Source organism: Chenopodium album, chromosome 2 (assembly GCF_948465745.1).
Source record: "Chenopodium album chromosome 2, dcCheAlbu1.1, whole genome shotgun sequence".
Taxonomy (NCBI): Eukaryota; Viridiplantae; Streptophyta; class Magnoliopsida; order Caryophyllales; family Amaranthaceae; genus Chenopodium; species Chenopodium album.
The window spans coordinates 46,516,142-46,540,400 of record NC_137835.1 but is presented as its reverse complement, the minus strand read 5'-3'; the positions used below and the strand labels follow the sequence as shown (position 1 = coordinate 46,540,400).

Sequence of the window (24,259 nt, the reverse complement as noted above, 5' to 3'; positions counted from 1 at the left end):
AGAAAAATAATATTGTGGAACAATTTACGAAACCCATATTGTGTGTATAGTTGATTAATTTTTACATAAATGTTCAATGGTTTATCAAAATCGAAAAGAATGACATTCTTCAAAAAAGGTACTGTTAATTTATTTAGATAAAATATTTGAATTTTGTAAGGAAATGAGCCTATCATACTTTGGGTGGGGGGTGTCTTACGTGCATTATAACATACATATCATATCGAATCTGATTGATACATCAATGCTTTGTGTCGCAAAAATTCTTAAATTCCTTTGCAACCTGGGAGATCGATCCATTGCAATTGTAGTTCCACTTCCCCGCACTCAACATTTTTTAATCTCAAGCAAAAGTTTTGAATGACCCTTGAATCTGTCCAAATAATATGACTTTCTTCGGCTAAACAATTTTGTCTACAAGGTTGAACTCTTGATATTAAAGTTCCACCTGGTAGATTATCTAAGTTCATCTTCAAGGCGTCTATGAAGGGCTTGATGTCAAATTCTGCTTCCCCCATTTTATCATCTTTACTAAACATGTCATGGTCGTAAACAGTCTGGAAGCACAATATTATGAAACGATGATAAAGTTAATTTAAGTGCTAATAAAAAAAATGTACATATTTAATTTTTAAATAATATAAACACTTTTATTATTGTTCATGATATCAATAGTAAGGGCTCTACCTTTTATGGTTTTCTAATAGAATTTCAAGAAAATGAAAGTTTGTCTTTATTATTAAATTTATCCTTTAAAAAATTAAAAAGTAGAACAAGAATGAAATAAGCTACGAGTAGATAAATTAATATTCCCTTCGTCTTTATTAGAATTCGATTTTTAACATTTATTGCTCACATAATAAAGAAAAATGAGGCTCTTATAAAAAGACAGAGGGAGTAGCAAAAAGAGAAAGTGACAGTATTAATTTTTTTTGGTGTTTAGAAAGCCATAATGACAAGTGATGATAATCGATCTCGAGATTCCTTGAAATCAGAGGGAAGCTATAACTAATTGAGCAATTTCTCAATCTCACAATAATATTGCTATTATGAGATGATCTTTACTAATTAATTTGTAACGATAATTATAATTTCAGAAAAATCTTTTGATAATTTTCAACTTTCTTGGATTATTGGTTGAATTAGTTTTCTTATAGTAATTATATTGTTACAAAACTTACTCCATAATTTATCAAATGCCAAAACAACATCGTACTCTCGACTTTCGGATAACAAATAAATGAGGAGTTATCTTACCAGCTGAATAGGTAAACTGGGATCTGAAACAGAAAGGGTGAGATCTTCATTCCATTCGGGGTTCACATCTTTCTTAATGACACGAGTCTTCAGCTTCTGAAATTTTTTTGGTAAAATGAAAAAAAAAAATTAAATCAAAGATAAAGATTAAAAAATCCAAATTTAAGTTATAGTTATGATATAGTGTTACACTATTTCAATGTTTTACACAAAACTTTCCCTAATATGTACTATTATACAATACTCCCTCCGTTTTTAAATACTTATCCCATTTCTCCATGCCGCGGAGTTTTAGGAAAAATTAGAGAAAGTAATAAAATATGAAAATAGTGGGATAGTTGAGAAATAAAAAATTGTAAAAAAAACAAAAGTAATGGAAGAATAGGAGGACATAGAGTATTATGTTGGGTCCACTAAGTGTGAGTAATGAATTAAATATTGTAAATGTTTTCCAAAAAAGGAAATGGAGCAAATATTTAAAAACGGCCGAAAAAGGAAAGTGGAGCAAGTATTTAAAAATGGAGGGAGTATAATTTAAGCAATAAATTAAAATTTTTAAACTATTAATTGCACTTACAGAATGGTTATTTTATACTACCTTTGTTTTATTTTATGTGCAACAAAGACCTTAACACAGATTTATAGGCAAAATTTGCTAGTGAGTGTTAAATGGAGAGAGAAAGATATAGATACATGTAATAAGGAGAGAAATGACACCTTAAAAATGAAAGAGAAAACAGTTGTTGTAATGTGTAGCATTTGTTGTAATGTGTAGCATTTGTTTCTAGTTAATGTTGCATTTAATAGGTAATAAGTGTATTTATGTGTAAGCATACTTGGGAATTAATTTTGACACAGCCTTTATTGATTTTGGCACACCCCTATATGAGAAGAGCATAGAAAATTGTGCTCTCACATAGGGTTGTGTCAAAATCAATTGGGGGTGTCAAAATCAATTCTCAACATACTTTTGTCAATTATGCAACAAAACTAAGTTCTTCTAATTCAAGGATTTGACCTATCATTATTACCATCATCACACACTTGTACGAAATTGTAGATAATGGTCATGCAAATTAAACAGGGAGTAGTTTGAGAATTAGACCATGTATCTTTATATCATGATTAGTTTGAGAATTATTTGAGGCTAAAATTAGACCAAAAGGTCAATGTTTTGGGCACAGAGGGAGTATTAAGTATTAATTTATGTTATTAATGTACCATCAACTCAACTATCAATAACAGGCCAAATTAATAATTCTGTACAAAAAAAAAAAAAAAAAAAACTCCTTAATAATAATTGACATAACTATTAAAAATAAAATAATTATGTAGACAAATAGGTAAATAATGAATTAAAATCCAAACGGTCGTTTTGTGCTGCGTCGAAAAAGTGACACACACTAAATTTATTGATTTTTTTATTATATATTTTCTCCTCTCTTTTCCCAAAAAGTTACTCACTCCGTTCCTAAATTATATTCCTGGTTTCTATTTTGTGTATTCTAAAATTACATTCCTCCTTTATATTTTTAGTAAGATTTTTTTTTTTTCCAAATATCCCAAATCAACTCTCTTTTTCTGTTGTATATTTAATGCTTTCTCACTCTTATTTTCTCTCACTATCGTTTTTTTCAAGTTTGTACTTCCCATAACTAACCTAATGAATATGATTGTTCTTAATTTTCAATTAGAAACATGTAATTGGTCCTTTTTTTTTTGCAAAGGGTTGATGACATGCCATCATTAATCATTAATTTATCTTTGTTTTACTCAAAAACATCATTTGATGTTTTGTATTTCCCATTAAAATATTTCATTATTGTTATTTGTCTTATTTTTCCTCCTTAATTGTCGTGTAATTTTACAAACAGAAATGTCATTTAGGGACGGAGGGAGTACTAATTCTACTCGTAATAATACTCCAGCTAAATAGCGTAAGTTTTACGACCCACAATGTTGCAATTTTATGATACATGTAAACATTTTTTTATAACCTAAGCATTAGGATTTTATATATGCCTGTTTTAACTTCTATTATTCATTTATGATTAGTGTAAGCATAATGCTAAATGAAGTGATCTTATATAGTTTTATTATTCTGTAATTGTACATGTGTCTCATTAATGATATTGTTTAATACTTCCTCCGTTTCTTTTTAATTGACATGTTTTCTTAGGGCCTGTTCACATTTACCGAATCGAGCTGAATTGAATTGAACTGATTGAAGCTGAATTAAACTGATTGGAGCTGAATTGAAATGAAGTGAACTGAACTAAGCTGAGCTGCAATGAATATTTTATTAGAGAGGGAAATTAGGAGTTGAATTGAACTTAAATGATTGGAGCTGAACTGAAGTGAACTCAACTGAAATTATGTAAATGTGAACAGGCCCTTAGTCATGTTTTCTAATGCACAAATTTAAGCATTAATATCTTTAAATACAGCTAAGAAAAATTTATGAAAAGTTGATACTTCGAAAACATATATTGTGGGGAATCTAACAAGATCCCATGTAAATATATTTTTCATTACGCATAAAGCACAAAACACGGCAAAAAACAAGTGTGTGAATAGTGTTAAAGTCAAAATGTGTCAACTAAAAAAAACGGAGGTAGTATTAGAAAACTAAGAAATATCTATTTATAAAAAGGTGTTAGAAATATATGTCATAATAAGTAAATTTTTAGGTAAAAAAGGTTTTTTTCAGGTTATGTCACCAAATTTCTTTAGTTTCTAAGCTATGTCCATGCATTTTCAAACGTGTAAGCTGTGCCATCAGCCTCACTAATTTTTATTAACAATAACCTTTTTTTATTATTATTTTAGTTTCTGATTTTTAAATTTTTTTCTTGCAATGTTAAACCAATTAGAACGATACACGTATCAAAGTAATAACGCCAGGACACCATTGTTGATAAAATAACTTAACTTTTGTTAACGAATATGGTTGTCAAAGGGTAATGTTGATAAAATATCGTGAGGTGGATGACACAACTTATAATTTTGAAAATGCATGGATACAACTTAGAAACCGAAGAACTTGGGGGCATAGCTTAAAAAAACCTGAAAAAAAAAAATTGGCTGGTGGTGTATAAAAATATCAATAAAAAATTTGATTCTATAAATTTAAAATTATAAAAAAGGTTAACAAATTTGGTAAAAAAGATTGGTTAAATTTTGTTTATTAAGTAATTTACATGCTTGAAAAACAATCAGGTTAGTTAGTAAAAAGCCAATTTCGAGTACTTTTTCTAATTAGCTTCTAAATGATACATTATAAAACATATTTTTAAACCTCAACCATCAGTTAAAACTTTTGGTTGAGTTGGTCCACTAACATGGTATCGGAGCCAGAGTGACATAAAACTTTTTGCCCAAAGAGGCTCACGTGTGAGGTGGCGTGATAGAGTATAAAACATATTTGTGGGCCTCAACCATCAGTTTAAGCTTTTGGTTGAATTGATCCATCACTAAATTCATAGATTGTACGTGTAAAGAATTTTATAAAATGTCATTGTTCTCTATATTTCTTTTTTTTTATTAAAAAAAAAAAAAAAACTATCCTTCCCCAATTATTTAAACATTAACATAATGTTACATAATATTTTTTCAATATTAAAACATCGGGCACAGTTACCTTGAAGTAACTAGAGGTAAAATCGGTGATATAGGAATGTTACAAACACATCTTTTAATTATCATAACAAATGTGTTGCCCGAACAATGTTCCGGGTTATTTTTTTTAACACATGTAATTGAATAGATATGTTCATTCTTTGTTATTTATTTATTCATTAATTGTTTAAAATTTATAATAGTTTATCATTAAACCTTTGAATAAATTTTTTATGAAACAACTATTCACTAATTATATAAACATGTTCTTGTAAAAAAATTATATAGACATATCCTTTGTATATAATTTATAATATAATGAAAATAAAGACATAATTATTATCGTAATAATTAAATAACTAAAATTTATAACAATAGTTAATTTTTGTTGCTTTTATGTATTATCTCGATGATCATAATTAACAAATAATAGGATAAAATTTTTTTTTTAAAGAATTGCATTTATTAAATATTCAGATCTCTATCCAATCAGTATACTTATATATTTATGAGTCGGCCGGTATTAAAACATGATTAATAAATGTATGAGATGGAACGCTTTTTGATATATAAGAACTAGGTTAGGTCACGTGCCATGCATAGTGATCTACAGTTATATATAAGTATTACTCCGTATAATCATAAATTAGTCCAGGAATAATAAAAGTATATAATATGTTGATTTTTTTAGTTGTAACTTCTAATACACAACTAAAATAAGAGTAGACAAAAAATCTTAGCACTATTTTTTCTTATTGTAAAAATATATCACAAAATTATTTTAAGAATATGATTATTGATTCATAGTTGTCCAAATATTTTAAGAAAACTTGTGAAATGTTTTCATTTTAAATATATAATTACAACGTATTAATATGAAATATGTATATAAGATAATATTATTTTGTAAATAATTTGTTTCCTTAATCAATAGATATTAATTATTTTTTTTAAAAAAAAGAAAAATAATTAAGAACAGAAGATGACATATATAGATTTTATCTAATTCAATATTCAAGAAGATTGAATGATATTAAAATACATTTGGAAAATTAAGATGAAATATAAAGTATATTATAAAATATTGTTTAAAAATCTACACAAAATAAATAAATAAATAAATAAGTAAATAAATAAAATAAAAAACCGGATTATAATATATAAAAATAGTCATTATGATATGAATGCACATACTTAAAACAAGAAGGGAGGATAACTAAATAAGAAGAAAGATTAACCTGTTTTCCCATCTTGATAACAACATAAGGATCGCTTGTTCGAACATCTCTAACCGCAAGATTTATCCCTCTAATTACTTTCACTCTCAATAGACCCAAAAGATTATCCATCAAAGAAGATCCCAAAGATAAACGTCCACTACTAGGTGGTGTTTTCGGAGGAGATTCCATTTTTCTTCTACTTTTAATGATATATTTTACTTGCTGAAGCCCCAATTCTTTTGGTGATTAAAAAAATTTCTTAATCTCTTCCACCTGAAATCAAAAAAATAAGTTAATAACAGTAGACATTAATTTTTTCTGTACTATAAAGAAAAACTCCATATATAATAAAAAGGTTATTTTGTATAAATATAAATATTTTATTATCTAAGTCTCATTGAAATATTGATTATAGCAAGAGGCCCGCAAACCATTTCAATATGTAAATTTGGAAATTATTAGGGATAAACAATCGTATAAGTTTTTCTTCATCAAAAAGTTTATCAAATTAATGATGAATAGTATTTATTATTGTGAAATGATCTTACACATCAATAGGGAGGGGAGAGACAATGAGGAGAAGATGAAGGGAAATGTGTGATTTAAAAAATTGAAGTTTTTGTTTGTCTTATTAACAGGATTACTTTCCGAGATATACGGATATATCAATCAGATATGTTAATAAATGTGTTCATTGTTATAACCATTATTTGTAAAAAAAAAATTTAAAGCTTGCGTTTAGGTGTTTTTACAATTTTAATGCATGTGTCTTTGAAGATTAGAAATAAAAAATTCATTTATATGTGAATGCAAAATTTCAAAACTTCTAAATAATGGAAAAATTATTATATCCACATTTTTCTAATAAGACGCTTAATAAGGTTAAAATTTTGCAGATATAAAAAAAAAAGGTTAAAATTTTGCATGAATGATTTAAAATTTCAAACTTATTATGTAATTTTATTGATAAATGGTTATACTTTGCACTTATATTTGTAGACTTTCAAATAAAACTATATTGTTTTCAATGATTGGTAAAGGAAATCTTTGAGAATAGTTCTCACAGAAAGGAGTGGCATTTCTAAAATACTATTCTCATCAATGACTTTTATAACTAAGTCGAAAAGGACGGTTGGACATCATGTATTCAAAATAGTAGGTAGTTTTGATAAACATGAAGTATTGAGTTGTAAACTCAAATTGTCAATTTTGACAGCCGACACATCTTTTCTCTTCATACATAGATGAGTAGGTCTCATTAATGTAGTAATGCAAGCATGAATTAAAAAAAAATGGAACTTTGTTTTACGGCGCACTAGATGCTTAATTATGTCTAACAAAGTATAAAAGTCAAAACACTTAAATAAACGGTTCTTAAAGATTATGAGTTGAAGTATCATATGAAATATAGGAAACAAGGAACAAAGAAAAGGAATAAGATTCCATTTCTACTAAAGAGTTCATGTTATTACAGTTAACTTAGCAACTCGTTATCTTCACAAGTATCGGGTACTGCTTGAGGGTTCCACTTTAAAAGTGACCTCAAAATATTGAAGTAAAGCTAAGTTATTGATTTACAAGCTTAGAATGAAGCAAGAAGAGCTACATTAGTTATAAGGTCGTATGCTTTGTTTAAACCTTTTAAGCTAAGGGTGGAACAAATAAATGGTTGTTATGTTCCATAATTAGCAAATAATCCGTTAACACACAGAAAGACTCACATTCAATGTAAATAACAATAGTTGTGAATTTATTTGAATGGCATGGTTGTCTAAACCATGAGTCAAGAATGCTTTATTATAAACAAACATTTCTCTAACATGATAAACTTACAAAGTTCAAATCATAGGCATGATTTGTGTTCCGAACAACTTTATCAGTATCACATTAACAAGAACTTACTCAAGGCTATATAGGCTCTTGACAGTTGATCGATTCAAAATCGTTTTAAGACAAGCAAGTCTTACTTGTTAAAAACCGACAAAGTAAAGAGCTATTGTTCTTGGCATAGACAATTGACTCCAAGCGCTAAAGAAGATTCAGTTACTTCAAAGTTTCACAAAGAGTTTGACAAAATGTGGCTATGTTCATCAAATGTGAACAAACTTGACTTATGCAACTCAAGAGTTCAGTGAAGTACGGAATCAACTTGGCAAGATATCAAAACGTCTAAATTAGATCGAGCGATGTTTGCTTGAGCCAAGAGTGACCATCACAAATTTATGAATTGCAATTTTCATAAAAACAACTCCATAAAGAACATAGTGTGTCTTCACGGAGACCTCGATGCCATTTAAAAATTACTCGAACAATGATGGATCACATCCCTTCATGTAAAACTCTTACAGATTTGCACAAATGACTAATGTTACACTAAAGAAAATGTTGAAGTTAAGAAAGGACACCATTTTTATTTATGGATAGAAATAACTTCTAAACGTCTTTTCAAGTACATGTCTAAAACTCTTAGCCTCATTGGGAGCTCACTGGCTCAGTGGGAGCTAAGTGACTAAGTGGGAGCTCAGTGGCTCACTGGGAGCTTAATGGCTCATTAAAGGCTAAGATAGCTCAAGTGGGAGCTAACTGTTTGTTTCACAACGAACTTTTCCCAAAGACAATATACATGTCTCTTTGTAAGCATTCAAGTGAGACTACGGACATTACCTCCACACCCAATTCAGAACATAATGTTTGTTTCTCTAATTGGTGTCTTTCTAGAAAGTAACACATTTTCAAAAAGACAAGTGGGAGGAAAATGAACTCGATGACAATCAAGTTTAGCAACAAACTAGAACTGAGAATCTCAGAAGACCTTAAAAGGGATACGTGAGAATACTTGATCTAGAATACTCAAAAGGACTTTACAAGTGCCTTAAAAGAGAATTCATTACTCACAAAACTTCTGAAAAGTTGGAGTAAGATCAACATAATAAAAGGGCTTTGAAAGCACCTTGAAACTCAGTGTTTGATGCAATTACCCCGTATAGGTATATAATTCAACAAAGACTTGGATTAAATCCTACAAATTTCTATTAAGTTAGAAATAAACCTAAGACTTACAAGCATCACTACAAGAAAATAACCTTTTCGTAGCGATTTTTTTAACCTTTAGTATCGATTGTAATTGCAACAAAAAGCTTTCCCAACGAATGATCATTCGATACAATATCCCCCGTTTCCTTAGCCTTTGGTAGTGGTTTTCAATATCGTTGGGGTTGGCCTCAATAATCGATACGAAAAACTACACCCAATTGTGATGATTATTGTAGCGATTACAATCGCTATAAATGTTAAACTCATTTTCTTCAAAAAAAAAAAAAAACATGCGTATGATATTTACAAGATTCACACATGAAACCTCAAACTCTTATATTAAATGTTTCACCAATAAGCTATGACATATTTTATGTATTCTTTGTCAAACAATATTTATATATCTAGTGTTGAAAAGGCTTTTCGTATCGATTTTTAGGATATAGTGGCGATTGTAAATGATACGATTTCTCAAAATTATAAATGAGTAAAAATAGTGTGGATATGTATTATTATGTTTTCCGTATCGATTTTATATGGGAAAACCATGGCGATTGTAAAAATGATACGACATCCTTAATTATTTCACAAACATACTTGCATATTGTAGCGAATGTACAATCGCTACGAAATAATCGCTACGAAAAGAGATTTTTCTTGTAGTGCATACTATTTACTATTAGATAGTAAAGGAATAATGCCTTTAAAAATAGCTACGACAAATCCAAATTCCGAATAATGGTTAGAGGCCATAAAATCCGAAATAGACTCCATGTTTGAAAATCATGTTTAAAACTTGATTAATTTGCATGAAGGGTGAAAGGCCTATCTGTAGGGAATAATTTCAAGCGTTAACCCCCTAGCTTGAACCCCACTGTGATCATACACTAAAGTATGGAGGCGTCCAAAAGGGAAGAAGATAGAGTAAAAGAGTCGCCAACAAGTTTTAGGAACTTGTAAACCGTTCATAGGGTGAAGGTTACACCCCTTAACGATCCAAGAGATCGTCAACTCCATAAGGTCTTGAACCAAATAAGGGTTCGGGGATGAAGGTACAAATCCAACCTAAAAGAGATTGAACCTGCCCTAATAATAGGCCTCTACTTTATTCTGATCGTATTCATGTGCGCTTTCTGACTAACATGCAATTAATAGGATTAACCCTAAACCTGTTTATCTATGTGGGTTGAATTTAATGCATAAATAAAACTATTATTGGCGATCACTTGAATTATAATCACTTTAACCCTAAACAAGATTATTAAATATCTTATTAAGCGTGATTACAAGTACCAATTCCCTTTAAACATGCATAAAAGGCGTGATCAAGCAATAAAAATAAATATCAAGCAACATAATAATTATAACAATCATAATTAAAAATAATCATCATCACAATAATAATAACAATTATAATCATAAATCATAAAGTATAATCATAATAATAATCAAACAATAATCATCATAATAACAATCATAATTAATAATAATAATAATCATGTTAAAGCATAGCAAGATCCTAGGCATGATACTAACAAGATTAATAACAAATCCTAGCATGTCACTAAGCAATAAAAATCAAAGCTTTAACCCTAACATGATACTAACAATCATAAATATTAGGAAGAAACATAGGAAGCATCATAACAATCATATTTAGTATTAAAGTTACCCTAGACATGATACTAGGAATCAAAATAACAATCTAAACATGATTTCTACATAATAACATCAATAAAAACCATTAAAGCACTTACTTTGATGCCTCGTACCTCTTTCTAATAACAAAATACACACGTTAGTAACTTCAAGGAAAATAATAAACAAAACAAAACAATTAAATAATGGAAATAGAGATTTGGGACCAAACCCTCAGAAATTAAACCTTTCACGTCTAGGGCGAAGGCAACTTCGAATATGGCTAGGTGTTTCAAGATCTTGCGAATGCGGAATTTTGTATGTAAAAAGGCTAGTTTAGAAAAAGAGAGAGGGAGATGGTGAATGATTAGAGAATGAGAGAGAATTGATGAATGTGAATGAAAACTGGTTCTGAATACGTTAAAACTGATTGTAGGTGAATGAAAACAGAGTTTTTAATACGTTATTTATAGAGAAAATCAGCCAAAAAGATAAAATATCAAAATAGAGTCTAGCGCACAAAAAAAAACGAACCAGCGCCAACGCTGGCTGTTGGCGCCAGGCGCCAACACTAGCGCCAGGCGCCAATGCCGGCGCCAGGCGCCAAGCATAGTGCCAGGCGCTACAGCTGGCGTTTGGCGCTGATTAAGAAAATCACGCGTTTTCTTAAAATCAGATAAAAAATGCCGTACAGGAGGATAAAATCGTATCTTTCCTCAAAATTGCTCTTTGATTTTAATTAAAACTCTGAAAAGTCAACAAAAGTCAATTTATCAATGCTAATTGAATTAGGAATGAAAAGAACTTTCTAGAAGAATCTAGAAGATTAAAACCATTCCTAATTGCGTTAGGAATGATAAATCATATTAGGCCCTCCCCTAGATCATTGGGCCGCATATAAGGCTCAAACCGGGCCCAGTTCAGTAAATTGGCCATAACTTCCTCAATATTCATCGGAATTAGGCTTATAATATACCGTTGGAAAGCTCTTGTCAAGCCCCATCCAACTACACTACTATTGGACCCATATTATGGACCAACCAAACTGGATTGGCTGTTTTTCTTAAAATAATTTTTCAAAAACAGGGAGAAGAGAAAAGAAGTTAAAGCTATCCGCAACACTAAACTTTCCACACTTTCACTTCATTCGATTATGATTCGACGTGAAAGGTACTCATCAATGGGTTTGGTTTTGGGGAGACACAAATGGGTGTCTACAGAAGCCCCCTCTTTGACTGAGTTTGGAGCAACGCAAGTTTCGAAAACATAAGTCAAAGTATCGATAGGGATGGAGAATGATTTAGAACGTTTTGCGATCCTAAATCATTCTTGTAACGCCGATACCTGCAAACTAGCGTTAGTTAAACAGATAAAAGAGTTAAGAAACGCGTATCTTGCACCGTCAAGCACACGTCTCTGAAAGTAACCGATTTGTTGCTGCTTTCTGTTATTTTGATGACCTCCTGCAAGTTAGAGAATGCCATCTCGCTTGAAAACCGCTACGCTTGTAACTGCTTCCAATATAGAAGACTGCTTCGCTTGAAACGATCCTCTCCCGCTATGATAATATTCCACATCCAAGGGAATACCATCGAAGATTGTTTTGCTTGAAACAACCTCCTTCCGCATTATGACCATCTTCCACGTCTAAGGGAACATGGTCGAAGACAACTTCGCTTGAAATTACCTTCAGCTGTTTGTGACAACTCTCCACAAGCTAGGGAATACCGTTGAAGATATCCTTGCTTGAAGCTATCCTCATTTGTTGCGATAATTTTCCAAAGGAAATTACCGAAGATCGCCGCTTGTCGATCTTTAAAAGCTCGCTTGAACTTTGCTTCTGCTATGCTTGTACGTCGGCGCTTTTGTTGCTTTGAACCTGTATGTCGGTGCCTTTTGCAAATGAACCACTATGTCGGTGCCTTTTGTTAATAAGCCAATGCTTAGGCGCTTTAAGCTAAGTGAGACGATCTTTCATTAGGTCGATCACTTTGCGCGATCAAGCCGATTACTAAAAATCGTGTCAAATTGCTTAGAGGGGCTAACTGGCGTACCAAGGAACCCAAAATATGTTGCAAAAAGGTAGAACAACCTCACTGAAAAGCTGAGTGTTCTGGCGCCGCTGAAAAACCATCAGCGCCACACAATTGCCTTTAGCGCCAGGCGCCAGGATTGGCGCCAGGCGCCAAGCCTGATTTTTGACGCCAAAGCCTAGTGCTTGGCGCCAGCACGGGGTTTTCCTTAAATACCCCTTTCTTCTTCATTTTGCTGTTTGCTCGTCGCGTAAGCTGCTCGAAAAACCGGAAAACTTCATTTGCTTCGTTCTTGCTCGTTTCTCAACCGAATTCACTCAAATTTGTTGCAAATTAAAGCTTTTTTCATCTACTTTCTCGATCTATGTAAGTTTTCTTCAAACTCACATCGATTTTTATGAATTTTAGACATGTTTATTCACGAATTTCTTGAAAATTTGAAATTTAGAATGCTTAATTCACTTTGTTTATCAAGTTTTATGCCATGAAATTGCTTGATTATGTTTATATATTGCCTTGGGAGTAATTTGAGACTTTTTTGACTCAATTTGGTGAAGAAATGAGCAATTTGCCATTGTTGGACCTCTTAAGGTCGTGAATGCAATGTGACTTGTTTTTGATGTTTTTGCTAGCAATTCTTATCTAATTTGTCACAATAATTACTATAGTATTGCAAGAAATTGTTTGATTGCTTGAAAAATGTCGTATATGCTCAATTTGAATTTGTGCTCTGTTTTAGTACTACGTACTCTGTTTTTTTGCGAACATAGTATCATGCGGCTAGGCGAACCTTTGGTAGAACCTTAATTTATGATAAATCTGCGCAATGTAGCATGGCTAGACAGCGAGGCTCTGGTTCACGGTCCCGAGACACTCGACGGGAGCATGAGCCCGTGGAGGACGACGCTGCACCATCCACTTCACTTGGTCGACTCCCCGAGTAGGATGAGCGGACCCTGTTCTTTGCCCCCGTCCACCACATTTCTGAGAGGGTGAGACGGGGCATCACTGTCGGGAGGACGCGCTATCACGGTTTCGGCTGTGATGGCTTGGGCGATTTGTACAAGATGTACATCGCCAGGGACCTTGAGACGAGACTCCTATGGGAGTCTTGCGGACTTGCTGCTTTGTTTGAGACCTCCGAGGCGATGGTTGCCTCCAGCGGGGGTCACCACATAGTGTGTGCTCTGGTGGAGTTCTTCTGGGACACCACCAACACTTTCCACTTTCCCTGGGGTGAGATGATGGTCACTCCTACCGACTTCAATCTCATCACAAGACTGGAGTTCAGTTTTGTGCCACTGTCGTTCGACAGTGGAATCAACGTCTTTTCTCCCGAGGTCGAGGAGCTGTTGGGGCCGATTACTATTCGGGCCCGAGCTGAGGTCGAGACATCTCAGTTCAGTGCTAGGGGAATTCGCCGCTCGACGCTGGCAGCGACTTTCGATGATGATGCGACCACCCGAGAGCAGCGGGTGCGCATCTTTGTGCTTATTTTGCTGTTAGGGACGTTCTCCCCTGACAAGGGTAGTAGGGTGCTGCTTTACTACCTTCCTGCTGTCCGCGATCTACACCGGATCGGGACTTATGATTGGGCCAGCTTGGCCTATGCTGACTTCATTCATGCACTGAGGGACTCGTGTCGACACCGATCCTTTGGGACGAATGTTGCTTTGTCCGCCTTTTGGAGGGTCGTAGGGATAAACATGATTCCCTATAAAGTTTAGCTCTACATTTTAGCTAACACTTGCTTATAATTTTAACTCCTTGTAGATCTGGTTCTACGAGTACTTCCTCTCTGCTACGCCGGCGAGACCGTCGTCGCGTAGATTTCCAGTGAGTGCTTCTTGGGGCAGCCGCCGCGTGGGGATGTCCACTACATATGTCCGAGACTGGATCATTGCGGTACAATTTTTTCTTATTTGCCTTTATGTGATGCTTTAGGTAGACTGTCGCTTGATTGATGCTCTTTGGAGGGGCCTGAGGTGGTGTACTGGCCGTGGGTCGGCTTGTTAGTCCCTGGGTTAGCCGCACAGTACTCTGCTGAGCGTCGCTATTTCTTGGGGACTTATAGAGCGATCGCGTACTTGGGAGAGAGGGTTGCTAGACAGCATTCCTCTGATGTTTTCGTCGTTCCTGCTCCTCCACCACGTCACATGTTCGACGCCGCGAGGTTGTTGAGCATGTCAGAGGGAGCTCGATGTTATGCGGAGGAGCTACTGCCGTTGTTAGCTCTAGCCCCTGTACCGGCTGAGGATGTGGGGGTAAGATTTTTCAGCTTTTACTTTCCGTTAAGTAGCCCCCAAGTAATGGTTTACTGACATGGTTTTTTGCTTTATCAGGACGATGCTGCTGAGTTCATGCCACCCCGTATGTATATTCATTACCAGGGGACATACGGGCCGATCGAGGAGATGATTCCTCCGCTCCCGAGGGCGAGCGCTTCGTAGAGCGATCGATTCCTCGCCACCAGACTCGAGTAAGCTTAGTTATTTGCAATTTTTGTCCATAAATATTATGCATATTTACTGACTTATTTCTTTGACAGTTTTCGCGCGAGGTGGTTTCGGCGATGGCACGATGTATAGATGCCTTCCAGAGCCAGCTCGTCCGGATGAGGAATGCGGCTACCTGCCGTCGGGACGACGCCGTCCAGGAGGTAGTCTTTCTTTCATGTGTTTTGCATTACCGCTTCAATTTTGTCTTGTTTCAGATTTAATTCTTTTTGCAGGGTCAGCCTATCGCTTCTCACACCCACACGAGACCTGAGGTGCGGAGGGATCCGGCGAGGTCTAGCTCGAGACGTCGCCGCACTACGTTAGGGGGTAAAGGCGGTCGCTCTGAGGCTGCCCGTGCTGATGTGGCGGAGGGCTCGGGTTCTTCTTCTGAGGGTGCTCATGCTGCACTGGTAGGCCAGGGAGAGGCTACCTCGGCTTTTAGAGGTGGTGGGACGTACGAGGTGGGCTCGTCATCGCAGCAGCCTCCGCAGCCTCAGCCTCAGGTTGATCTTGGGTGGAGTGGAACCACGTTGACTTTTCCTCCTCCTGCGGAGACTGGAGCTGGAGCCGGTGCTGGTGGAGAGGTTACTCCTCGTACGCCGCAGTTTTACGAGATGATGGGTGTACGCCCCCCGGCGCCGTAGTTTGTTCCTGTACTTTTTCATTATTTATTTTGACTTTGTATAGAACTTTGCCTTAGACTCATTAAACATATTTTGTATATACATACTTATTATGAGTTTATATTATTTATCATGTTTTTTTCATTTTTTTATTTATATTATTATGTGCATGTTTATGTTTGCAAGAAAGTGTGACAAGTAATTTTGCGCAAAAATTCCAACATTTTTATTATTGATGGAGGGTATCCGACTTTCTCCCCTAAAAAGAAAAATGAAAAAAGGAAAAGTCAAATAAAAGCTTGAGTTTATAAAAAACTTGGAAATTAACCTAAAAAAAATCCAAAAAAGAATAATATAATAAATATAATAGCTATATTAATTAAAAAAAGAATAAAAAGATGTTTGGAAAAGATAAGGAAGCCGTAAAGTCATGACGTGGCAGATTGGCGCCAGTTGGCGCCACGCAATTGGATGTAGCGCTGGCGCTAAACTTGGCGTGTGGCGCCAAGCTTTGGCGACTGGCGCCAATCGCGGCGTTTAGCGCCAATTAGCGCTGTCTCCGTATTCCACCCCGATTAAAACTGCTCCTAAATCGTGCATAAATAGCCCCCTGCCCAGCCGATTCTCTTCATAATTTCAGCAAAAATAATTCTTGGCCTTAGAAAATTAATATCATGTCTCTAGTCACCAAAACTTTTACCCAATACACCCATGAATGGTGTCGGTCTCTTAATGCCAAAGAAAGAAAAGAATTAGATTTGTTTCACTTGGGGGGAATTTATGGTGTTAAAGGGGTAGATCTTTACTTAGATTTCATTCATACCGCTCTAGAATATTGGAATGTTGATACTCATTGCTTTAGAATAGGGTATGATGAAATTAGCCCTTTGCCGGAAGAATTTGGTGCTATTTTAGGTTTCCCTGCAATAGACCTCATAGTAATCTCTAGAATAGATGCATATTATTACAAGGATTTTGAACGCTTCTTCAATTTAAAAGAAAGGGATTTATCAAAAATAGTTGATGGCTACATAGTTAATTTGAAAGAATTTGCACGCCATTATTTTGATAAACCTCTTTCTGAATCTTTTCATATTTATAGAAGAAGGGCTTTCTTATTTTGAATGCTTAATCAATTTTTTCTGAGTAGTGGTAAAAATAATGAGGGTCAATCGATTATAACCACCGCACTAGAATAAATTGAATCAGGGAGAAATCCAATGCCATTGATTGTTGGAAAGCCTATGATTAGTCTTGATGAATTGAAAAGGAACCCAAAAGCACCTTTTCGAGGCTCTCAAATTTTATTACAGGTAGAAAAATAATATTTTTAATTAAAAAAATATATTTTTGTATAGTAATACTAATTTATTTGCATTGCAATTTTTTTACAGATGTGGCTAATGGAAAGTCTAGAATTAATTAGCCCTCCGGACAACATTGAGAAGTACACTCCAAATTGCTTCGTGAGAAGGAAGAAACGCTTCTCTAAAATTGGGCGCCATGAGTGGAGAAGGGTCTTCGAATCTCGCAATTTTGCTATCAAGTGGGTCTCCTGTGGTGGAAAATAGAAAGGATGGTTGGTGTCAACAAGCAACCTTTCTGCCGTCTTCCAAGTTTGTCTCGTATGACTTATTACTATCCATGCAGGGTAAAAAGACAATACCGCTTGCTTCAGAATATTGCTTCCGGAGATCTTCGTCCTCCCTACGAGTACCCTGTCTCCCAGGAAGTAGACATATTTGATGCTTATTGGAGTGCTAGACCTTTATGGGAAGTAATTACCCAAAAGGTTCCTCCTTCCTTGCCCAATGATGTGAAGAAGTGGTTGCTGAGGAAACCTTCAAAGGACTTGAAGAAAGATCAGGGTAAAACTGATGTGAAGAGTCGTCTAGGTGACAGGGTGATTCCTGCCAAAGAACGCTTAGATGAAAGAGTTGAATTCAAAACACCTGCAATGCCTAGGAAGAAAAGTACTACAAAAGATAAGGGAAAAAGGAAAGCTGACACCACATATAAAAAAGTTTGGGTTGAAAAGAAGCATGGAGTCCTGGCTGAAGGGGAAACCATATACTCTAAGATTGAATGTAGGTCCTCTAAAGGATTCCTACTAGCTAAGGTTATGGATGAGGAGGAGGAAGCAGACAAAAATTGGAAAAGGGCTAGGAAAGAAAAGAAAGATTAGGAGCATTGCTTAATTTCTTTTTATTAGACTTAGTTTTATATTATTTATTTAAAGTCAATTTATTTCAGCTTTATTTAAATTCCATTAATAATGTAATTTTATTTTATTATTTTATTAATGAAATTTCAGCTTTTAATTAATTATTTACTTTAAATTTATATTTATTAAAGCAATGAAAACCGAAAAAGTTAATTTTTCAGAAATTCTTCGAGTACGGAAGTCGAAATTTTTTCGAAAAACACAGAAATATGCCCAGAATTTAACTGTGAATTGGCGCCGCTTATCTGCAACTGGCGCCGGCCACAGCCATCTGGCGCCAGGCACCAGTGCCGTCGGCTGGCGCTGATGGTCGTTGTCTGGCGCCAGAGTTTTCTCTGTGACGCCGATATTTCGCCGATCTTCTGTCGAATTTTTAATTAATTATGGGATGCGAGATTTTCGAAAAATAAAGTGGACACACCCGTAAAGGGTTGCCAAACGTAGCTCTCTTGAGTATCCTAATCAAGTAATTATGGGTAGTATTTCTTAAGTTGGTCAAGATTTGTCATGTTCGAGAACTCATTGCCATCCATATCAGTTAGTTTTGCTGCGCCTCCTGACAGGATTGTTTTGACAATGTAGGGTCCATACCAGTTAGGTCTAAATTTTCCCCTTGGATCTAAAACATTTTTCCTTATTGCTTTTAACACCAAGTCTCCTACTTTGATGTTTCTTATCTTGACCTTCTTATTAAAATGCCTAGCCATACGAGTTTGATGACACTGAGTATGATGTAGAGCTTCTAGTCGTTTTTCATCGAGTAAAATTATCTTTTCATATCTTGCCCTAGTCCATTCAACTTCATTGAGTTTGCTCTCTAACGCGATGCGTAGAGATGGAATTTCTAGTTCGACAGGTTGTACGACATCCATTCCATATACTAAGGAAAATGGCGTATTTCCTGTTGATGTACGGATTGACATGCGGTAACCCCACAATGCGAAGTGAAGTTTGTCAGGCCAATCTTTATAACTGTCTGTCATTTTCTCGATGATAGTCTTTAAATTTTTATTAGCTTCCTCGACTGCTCCATTTGCTTGAGGTCTACAAGGGGAAGAATGATGATGTTGAATGCTATATTTTTGTAACAATTCTTCACATTCGGCTTGAAAGTGAGTTCCATTGTCACTTATCATTTCATGTGGGACTCCATATCGACAAATTATATTCCTCTCGATAAAGAGTGCTACATGTTTTGCAGTGAGTTTAGCGTATGATTGCGCTTCGACCCACTTTGTAAAGTAATCAATTGCTACTAATATATATTCGTGGCCTCCTGTTCCTGGGGGAGTGATTTTGCCGATGATGTCAATTCCCCATGTAGAGAATGGCCATGGCGATGTATAAGTGTAGAGTAAGGATGTAGGAACATGTTGTAAATTGGCATAGATTTGGCACTTAGGGCATCTTTTTACATATTGATGGCAATCCCTATTCATTGTAGTCCAATAATATCCTTCTCGCATTATTTTTTGGACTAACATTGTGCCATTTATATGAGTGCCATCGTGGACTATTCTCATTGCTCTTTGTGCATCCTTTTTTCCTACGTATAGGAGAGCTCGACCCTTAGGTACCCTTTTATGTAACTCGTTGTCTATGAGTACATATTGGGAAGCCAAGAGTCTTAATGCTCGTTTTGCTCTTTTGTCACCATGGGGAGGGTATTCTCCTTTGGTGACATAATTGAGTATATCCGTGTACCACGGTTCTTCTTCTTCTTCTTCTTCTTCGTCTTGGATTACGTCGTCGTCTTCTATAGCCTGGATGTATGCTGGTTTGTGCCTTTTCTCTATAGTTAGAGGCATTTGCTCGATTTCCGTGGGAATCCTAACCATTGAGGCTAGTCTTGCCAAGGCATCAGCAAATTGGTTTTCTTCCCTAGGTAGATATGTGTATTCTACCTTTTCTAACTAATCGGTAAGAGTTTCTAGATAGGTTTGGTAAGGGGCTAGACTTTCGCTCCTTACTTTCCACCTTTTAGATATTTGATTGATAATTAAAGAAGAGTCTCCGAATATCCTTAACTTTTTTACTCCCAATGCCAAAGCTGTTTCAAAGCCTACCACGCATGCTTCATATTCAGCAGCATTGTTGGTAACGTCGAAATCAAGCTTTATGGAGATTGGAACATGCTCTTCTTTAGGTGATACTAGTAATACTCCAACGCCACATCCCTTTTGGTTTGAGGCTCCATCGAAGTATAAGGTCCAGGTATCATCTTCAGTGACCATTAAGTCTTCATCTGGGAATTCATTGTCTTGTATTGGCGTCGAGTCTTCTATTGGAAAGTCTGCTAGAAAGTCTGACACCACGGATCTTTTGATAGCTTTTTATGGCATAAACTTTACATCAAACTGGGTAGATTAACTATCCATCTCGATATGCGTCCATTAAGTGTAGATTTCTCAAAAAGATACTTGAGCGGATTTAATCGGGAGACTACAAAGACGGTATGCACTAGCATGTAATGTCTTAACTTGGTTGTGGCCCACACCAAGGCGAGGCACAACTTCTCGAGTGGCGTATATCGTGCTTCGTATTCGAGCATCTTCTTTCTTAGATAGTAGATTGCGTTTTCTTTGCCTTCTACTTCTTGTGCTAGCATAGCTCCCATTGTCTCTTTGGTAACCGTCAAATATAACCTAAGAGGTATTCCGGGAAGTGCTGGTGCTAATACGGGAGGATTTGCTAGATAGGCTTTGATCTTTCAAAGGCTCTTTGACACTCATCATCCCATATCATTGGTACATTCTTCTTGAGCTTTTTGAAGATTGGTTCACATATTGTTGTCAATTTTGATATGAACCTACTTATGTATTGCAACCGGCCAATAAATCCTCGAATCTGTTTCTCAGTCTTGGGCGGTGGCATTAACATGATCGCTCTGATCTTGGTTGGGTCTATCTCTATTCCTCGAGAGCTTATGACATAACCCAAAAGCTTGCCTGAGGTAACTCTAAAAGCACACTTAGATGGATTCAACCTCATATTATACTTTCTTAGCCTTTTGAAAAATTTCCTTAAGGCTACTTGATGGCCTGGACGGTCTTTTGATTTTACAATCATGTCGTCGACATATACCTCGACTTCTTTATGCATCATGTCATGGAGTAAGGAAGTTGCTGCGCGTTGGTAAGTAGCACCAGCGTTTTTCAACCCGAATGGCATTACCGTGTAGCAGTAAGTGCCCCATGGTGTTATAAAAGTTGTTTTCTCCATGTCTTCTTCTGCCATGAGAATCTGGGTGTAACCTGCGTACCCATCCATGAACGAGAGGAGCGCATGATTTGCCGTGTTATCTACCAGAATATCGATGTGTGGCAAAGGGAAGTCGTCCTTTGGACTTGCCTTATTTAGATCTCGATAGTCGACACACATTCTTACCCTTCTGTCTTTCTTTGGAACTGGGACGACGTTGGCGACCCATTCGCGGTATTTGGATACCTTGATGAAACCTGAAGTTATTTGTTTTTGAACTTCTTCTTTTATTTTAAGAGCTACGTCAGGTTTCATTCGACATAACTTTTGTTTTACGGGTTTCATTCCTGGAATTAGTGGTATAGTGTGTTGAGCTATTTCTCTATTAATGCCTGGCATATCCTCTTATGACCAAGCAAATACATCGATAAATTCTTTTAGTAAGTTAATTAAATCGGTTCTTTCTTGTTCATTAAGTGTTAATCCGATTTTAACTTCTCTTTTATTAGTTGAATCATTTGAGATATCAACCGTTTCAGTTTCTTCAATTACCAGTGTTTTCTTTTCGAGTGTTTCCATTGCTTTAATAAGTTCTTTGTCTTTTTCATTGTTAGTTAAGCAATGCTCGTCATCTTTGGTTAGAGAAGAACACAAGAAATAAGGAGAAGGAGAAATATTATTATATTCTGAGATCATTACATCAAAGAGTGATATATCCTCAGGGACTTGATCACTAACTATTCTAGGAAAAGAAATAGGAAGGGAAGGTGCTACTACTAAAGACCTAGAAGACTCTATAGGGAGAGACTCCGACTCAGACTCTAACTCAGACGACTCTTCAAACATTGGTCCTTGCCCTGTTGTGATGGATATTTTTCTTTCGCTTGGAGTAGTCACCTTGATAGTCTTGCGCCACCCTTGTAGTGTTCCTTCAGCTGGAGTGATTAGCTTCGAGGGATCGAAGCTTTCGCTTTGTAGGGCTGTCTGAATGAGCGAGGAGTTGTCTTCTCTGTAAGTTGGCTCATTCTTTTCTCGCCCAAATAGTAATCCCATGACGTTAAAGTCAAAGTATGGGGGTGCTTTCTCCTTGTGGACATGAGTTGGGATTTCATCTGTGAAATAACAATCCAAGAAAATCTCAAATCTCGGTTGCCTTATGCCGTTTACAACAAATGGCTCGGGAAATTCATGGCATGGATAGTCCTCTCCTTCTTTTATAAATTGGCCATTAAGTGTAAGAGGGTACTGATCCATTGGGATTGCTTTCTTTTGAATGCTAGCGTCTCTACGTGCCTTTGACTTTTCTTGGGCTCTCTTGAGATCTTTCCGAGTCGGTTCGAAACCAAGTCCGAAGGTGTCTAACTTAGGGAGGCCAGGTGACTCCAGCGACTTTGCTATTCCTTTCTTCTTTCCTAGGGTCATCCCAGGAAAATGTCCATGTTTCTTCAGCATAGAATTTACAATCATGTTGGAATTGGGGTCATGGCAAAGAGGGGTCCTTTCATCCTCCTGGATTAAAGAGACTTCTTCGTTAAATCCCCATAAGTCTTCATCATCCTCGTCGTGCTCCACATTGATGATTGGATTTTCTATAGACTTGATCCTCATAGGAGAAGCATCGATGGTGATAGGAATTCCCCCAACTATAGCTTTTACTTGTTGGTGGAGGGACGAGGGGACGACCTTTAGGTCATGAAGCCAAGAGCGCCCCAACAGTAAGTTGAACGAAGCTTTAATGTCTACCACTTGGAAAGTAGTGGCATGTTCTATGGCTCCCGTCGTTACGTTCAGGGTAATTTTACCAAGAGCTTGGCGTCGAGTGTTGTCGTAGGCCCTTATTCCTTGTGTAGACGGAGTTAAATCTTCATCCCTTATGCCTAGCATCCTCGCAGTTCTAAGTGGATAGACATTGATGGCCGATCCATTGTCTACAAGAGTCATAGGAACATTCATTCTCTTGCAAACTACTGTGAGGTTTAATGCCTTGTAATGTTTGTCACCTTCTAAAGGTAAATCCTTGTTAGAAAAGGTGATCAAATTAATTGGACTAGGAAGATCACTTGTGAGGAAGTTGGCTAACCCCTCAGGAGTAGTGTCAGAATCTATCCCTATTTTGTCCAAGGCATTCATTACAGCCAACCTATGGTCTCGAGATGTTGCCAAAAGTTTCCATACATTCATCTCAACTTTTGTCTTCTTAAACTGCTTAACAATATCATTGTCTTCAATGATAGGTATGGGAACTTGTTGTGTGGTCGGCATAGGTTGTATTGAAACGGGAGGTTGCATTCTCCCAGATCTTGTAAGGACGTCTATCGATGAGTCTTCTTCAGCCCAAAAGTCATCCACGACGTATGACACAGAAGATAGAGATCCTACTATGTCTTTTAGATAGACATCTTCTTCGTCACTGTCCCAAACTCCATTAATGGTTGCATCGTCTTCTTGTGGAACTTGGACTAGTTTCTTTTCATCAATCATTTTCTGAACTAAATCCTTGAATTTAAAACAGTTTTCGATAGTGTGACCCCCTGATTGATGATACTGACAGTAATACCTATCTGTCCTTTTAAATGATTCGAATGGTCTTGGTTCGAGAGGTTTGATTTCACCACTCTCGGAGAGCATTTCGAACATTTGTGCATATGGGATCCCAATTGGAGTGTAAATTTTATTACTCTTCTTTGGTTTTTCAGTGACTTGTAAAGGAAAACGCTTTGCCTCGTAAGTCGTTCTCATGGGTGTGAATTCTCTCTTAGGTTCATCTTTCGGAAGTGGAACCTCGCCATATTTCTTTTGGGGTTCCTTTATAGCTTTGAGAGCTTCACAAAGTAAATGCGATACTTCTATCATAAACAGTTTGAGCAATTGTATATCTTCTTTACTTGCCGGTTCTGGAAGGCTATCCATGGCG

At 35.9% G+C, this 24,259-nt stretch overlaps 1 protein-coding gene across 1 annotated transcript; it reads right to left on the bottom strand.

The window, feature by feature from the left end:
- Positions 1–266: 266 nt before the first annotated feature.
- On the bottom strand, positions 267–6,321 carry LOC145585778 (protein C2-DOMAIN ABA-RELATED 4-like). The gene is made up of 3 exons (XM_081642494.1): positions 6,114–6,321; positions 1,258–1,353; positions 267–557 (listed from the first exon to the last, which is right to left on the bottom strand). Exons 1-3 carry the CDS (start codon positions 6,282–6,284, stop codon positions 267–269), a joined length of 558 nt encoding a protein of 185 aa, XP_081498620.1. The 5' UTR covers positions 6,285–6,321.
- Between the last annotated feature and the right edge of the window lie 17,938 nt (positions 6,322–24,259).